The sequence below is a fragment of the Gavialis gangeticus genome, unplaced genomic scaffold, assembly GCF_001723915.1.
Source record: "Gavialis gangeticus isolate Ggan-Ray unplaced genomic scaffold, GavGan_comp1, whole genome shotgun sequence".
Classification (NCBI taxonomy): domain Eukaryota; kingdom Metazoa; phylum Chordata; order Crocodylia; family Gavialidae; genus Gavialis; species Gavialis gangeticus.
The window spans coordinates 100,245,827-100,250,683 of NW_017729025.1; the positions used below are offsets into that span (position 1 = coordinate 100,245,827).

Below are 4,857 nucleotides of genomic sequence, written 5' to 3' on the forward strand. Positions count from 1 at the left end.
GAAATGGAGCTTAGCAGGATGGCATGAAGGCTGGAACTAGGGACAAGGTTTGCCCTTCACCAAATTGCTGAAGGCCTGGAGGAAATATGTTGAACAGACACTTGTCAGTATTCCCCTACCTATTATATCTGACTGACGAAAAGGCAGGGTTGTGTAGGCACTGGGTTTCATGTATAACATGGACCAATCTAGTTCAATCACCCTGAGGATGTGATTAGGCAGATTTGCTGGTTCTCTATCACTTGCTCATCATAGTGACACAGTGATAAAATACCTGGGAAAAGTCTGTGTTAGTTTTATCACAGTGGTATAATCTGTGGACCTGAACCAGTGCTAGTGCAGTGATGAGAAATTGCCTGGGAATCCTCTGTATGAATAAAGCCTAAAACCTCAATTCCTTCTTTCAAGGTCATGCACAAGGAAAGGCTCTGACCGGAGAGAGTCCTGTTATATAATGGCACAGACAATTACAAGGTTGATTTTTTTTGTAAAAATAGAAACTATGACCATCACATCACTGTTACTAAGAAAGAACAGTGACAAATCGTATAGCAGATCAAGAACCATCTGGCTGAAAAGAAATATGGAGCAAGACAGTGGGGGTGGCAGGGAAGGAAAAGAGTGCAAACTACCTCTGTTCAGCCAAATTGTTTGGATAGATAATGAAACCCAGCACTGACATTTATTTTACCAGAATATTAAAGCAGATTTACATAGACATGGTACCAGAAGGAAATTCACTTCAGAGAGATTCTTATCCTTGATAATACAAGGTTAGCAGGCAACATGTGATTTGGGATCATTGATGATTAGCTTGGAAAAAGTACCTGATCTTTGCAATAGTTAATATATATTGAATTGTTTCATAATGTAACTCCATTAACTTCAGGGATCAGTCTGGCCTCAGTATGCAACTGGATTCAATAAAGCAGTATGAAGCACATTCCACAGAATGAATACACAAAAATTCATGGCAGAACTTCAAAGGTACCCTCCTTGATGCACACACAGAATGACTCGGATCGAGGCTTTCCATGGTGGTCTGGTCTTTGTTTCCCATATTTTGTTGTATAATAATTTTTGCTGCTGGCCACCTGTATCATATTTTCATATGCAGCTGCATAAATGTAATCCTGGGACTCCTTACATCTCTCTTCTCAGTTAGATCTGCAGAAAACAAGGTGGAGGGTGGCCTTGCACCTTCTAGCTTATTGGGAAGCTCGCTAGCAACCAACAGAACCACCCAATGCAGACTTCTATACTTGCTGCTTTATCAGTGAGTGCATCTACATGTGTGCTTTAATGTACAATAGCTTATTTTACTGTGCATTAAAACCATGTTAATATGCTAATACATAGTAAAAATGGACTACTGTGCACTGAGCATCACTAAAAAAGTGTGCACTTTTGCTTCTGCACATTAGGGCAGCCTAATGCACATTTATTTAGTACCTCACGTTAGAGCTACTCGATTTAATGCACAGTAGCAAAAGCACATTAATGAATATGTAGACATGGCCAGTTAGAGGTCTCCTGTGTCTGTGTCTCAGTTCTCAGTTTCTTATTGTGTTCTTTGTGAAAAATACCACAATATAGTTAAATTTAGAAGTCAGAAAAAGATGTGAATAAGTTTAACAGTTTAGTAATTTTAGACATGCAATTCAAATACATAGATACATATAAGCAACTATTGAAAAATGTCTATTTTTCTCCCTTTTTTGTTTCACTTGGAGTTTGGCCAGGAAAGGACTGAGTTAAAACAGAGGATCAGATCCTTCCCCTATCTAGAAACCTTTTTTAGGGACCATTTTTGTATTATCTGTTGCAGATCCTAGAATTTCATCTGAATTTCTCCCTCGAAGGCAATGGGAGTTGGTTCTTGATCCTTTCCATGAAAAAGAAACCAGAGGCCTGGCCCACAAACTTAGCAGGTCTTGGTTTATTTTGTGCAAAAGCTCTGGAATCACTGTCGTTATGTCGCAACTTCCTTACAGCTTAGCTCCAAGGCTAAGTACAGACAGTCAAAAAGCTGAATCAGTTCAATCTTTGCAAGTTAGTCTAAACTACGTAGATTGAACTGATAAGCAAGTGACCAGACATTCACTTTTGATTCCAGAAATGTAGCCACATGCCTGCAGTGGCTCAGGCTAGAAGCTGGGGAGTGTTAAAGCATGCCTCCCAGCCTGCCAGCCACTGCAGAAGGGAATAGAGGGAAGCTGGGAGGGAAACCCTCTGAGGCTTTTCATTCCCTCCCTGCTCGAGTGGAGAGAGGGGACATGGCCAGGCCCCACCTGGCCCAGCTGGCTGAGTATGATGGGGGTTAGGGGTATGAACCCCCGCCCTGGCCCACATCAACCCCAGCTGGGGTTTGCCTGGCTGGGGCAGGGTGCTAAGGGGGAAGTCCTCAGAGGTTTCTCCCCCCACTCCCTGCTCCAATGGATATGGGGGGCGGGGGCGTGTCCAGGCCCTGGCCTGGCTGGATGAGTATGATGCGGTGGGGTTAAACCCTAACCCTGGCCTGCACCAACTCTGGCTGGGTTTTAACCCTCCCCCCCCCCCAACTCAGCTGGCTAGGCCAGGGCCTAGCCGTGCTCCCCTCTCTGCTTCAGTGGTGGGGGAGGGAGTTGAAGCATCTGAGGGCTTCCCCTTTACTCCCCTGCCTCAGCCAGGCAGGCCTCAGCCAGGCAGACCCCAACTAGGGCCAGTGCAGGCCAGGATGGGAGTTTAACCCACTCCCTGCTCAAGCAGGTGGGGGATAGCCCCTGGCTGGCATCTGGTGCTAGGGTTTCTCCCCAACCCCCTTCTCTGCCAGTCAGAGCAGTGATATTGCTCCAGCTAGGGAGCAGAAGGGCAGGACAGATACTTCTCTGCTGGAGCAGATAGTGCAGCACAGCCCAAGGTTGCAAAGCATTCTGGGACGCTGGGGGACTGAGAGTTATCTAGAACCAGGAAGGGATCTGGGACAGAAGTTCCATAAACTGGTTTGACCTAAATCAGTTAAGTCTGATACTACATCCAACCAGATTTACCTTAAACTGGTTTTGGCCATTTTGAAAGTGGTTTATATACACTGAACTTCTGTTCTGTTACAGGGTTAAACTGGTTTCTGATCACTTAAACCGATTTATGTGTAACTTCTGTCCCTCCAGTTTTGCAAGGAAGGAAATTATGCAGGTCCCCCCTGAACTCAGCACACCCACTCACTATTTAAGATTCCCAGGCCTCACACTGATGATGGGGAAACCTGAAGCAGTTCCTGGGCTCCTTACAGAGTTTAACATGAGTCATCTAAATGTTATGGTATTTTGTGTCTGATTGCTCCACTTCCTGTGCTTTCTAAAGATAAATAAGATAAATGACAGCTTGGCAACTCTTCTGGGAATTTCTGCAGCTTGTTTGTTCTTTGAAAATACATCATGTTACAATTTTGTTACACTTATTAAAACAAAATCTTTCCTATAAAACTTCTCACAAGTAAGCTTGCTAGACCTTTGGGAACAGAACGCCAGAACAGAGAGGACTTGCATAGAAACCTAAGCATGAACTTGATTCTCCTGTCAGCCCTTTTAACAGGTCTCCATAGCTTTGTAGTAGGTAAACCTGTCCAGGTATGTCTAAGCTACCATAGCATTTAAGAACTTGCATCGTTGATGATCAGTCAATCAGTATTTCAGTATGGCAGAGCATCTGTTGTGATTCTATATATATACGTTTCTTCTGATGATGATATACATACTAAAATATGTCCATTCCTTTTTACAGGTGGCCACAAGAAACAATGAAGCAGGTGAGTGTGATTTTTGGGTGCTGTAAAAATAATTCAAAGCTTTTAGGGATAAAATTATCCTTTTTTATCCTTCCTGTTTAAGTCCTTTGAGTTGAACTTTCTGTTCTGTTACACAAATTTTGCACTTGTGGAACTTCTATTGATAGAGTTACTCTTGACTTGCACTGGCGTAAGTGAAGGGAGAATAAGAGTGCAAAGGCTGAAGTTTTTAAGCATGAGTGCCTTAATTTTCTATAGCCATACTGAAACAGATCAATGAAAGTGATGGCAGAGATTCCAACATACAGATCTTGATTTTACTGGGAGCTGGAATTAGGAACTCCAGACAGTCATGATATTACTAAAACTTTGATATAACTTTAAGCACTCACAGTTCAAAAAAAAATTGGCTGTAAAATTTTGTCTTTTCAAAAATAAGTCCCAGCACCAGCACCTACAGAGGTGCGCTGGAATTATAAATTTGTCAGGATCCCACTTCAGACCAGTTTTTTCCCCCACTGATCTATGAATTCACAACATTTGTCTTTTAATCTCACATCAACTTAATGATTTATGTTGGCATGATAAGGAAATTGTTCAGTTACAGGACATTACTGAGACAGAACATTTATTTTGGCAAGAAAACCCTTAATGAATAAGACCAGTTTAATAAGAAAACAGAATCTATTAACACTTTTACATAGGACTCCCATCCTGCCTCTCTGGTATTTAGCCAGACTCATTCAGCCTTGATTTAAGTAAGCTCAGCTCCCTTTGACATCAGTGGAAATATCTCAGCTTTCACCAGAGTTGAATTTGCTTCATTTTGTCTACCCTGTCCTTTACTCCCACAGATCACTATTTTACCTGTTTTGTCTTTTCCCTTCTTTCCATTGTCACTTCCTTGTCTGTTGTACACATAATTTTGACACAATAATCAGTAGTTACTGCACATAGCAAATGCAGGACTGGAATGGTAGTGGAGACTAAGAAGGCAGAGCTGAGGAATGTGTCACGATACCCTGTGATGCACTATACCAGGAGTTGTCAACCAGGGGTACTTGGCAAAGTCCTAGGGGGTATGTGTGGGT

The 4,857-nt window shown here is 42.6% G+C and overlaps 1 protein-coding gene across 2 annotated transcripts in view; it reads left to right on the forward strand.

Moving 5' to 3' along the window:
* Nucleotides 1-3,369: 3,369 nt before the first annotated feature.
* The window catches only part of LOC109298925 (astacin-like metalloendopeptidase), a 25,249-nt gene continuing 23,761 nt past the window's right edge, over nucleotides 3,370-4,857 (forward strand). Inside the window, exons 1-2 of one of the 2 annotated variants that reach the window (XM_019519341.1) lie at nucleotides 3,370-3,608; nucleotides 3,763-3,787. In XM_019519341.1, coding sequence (XP_019374886.1) covers nucleotides 3,540-3,608; nucleotides 3,763-3,787 — 94 coding nt within the window. In that variant the 5' untranslated portion in view covers nucleotides 3,370-3,539. The remainder of the gene's footprint in view (nucleotides 3,609-3,762; nucleotides 3,788-4,857) is intronic. The other variant, XM_019519340.1, reaches the window with a different exon arrangement.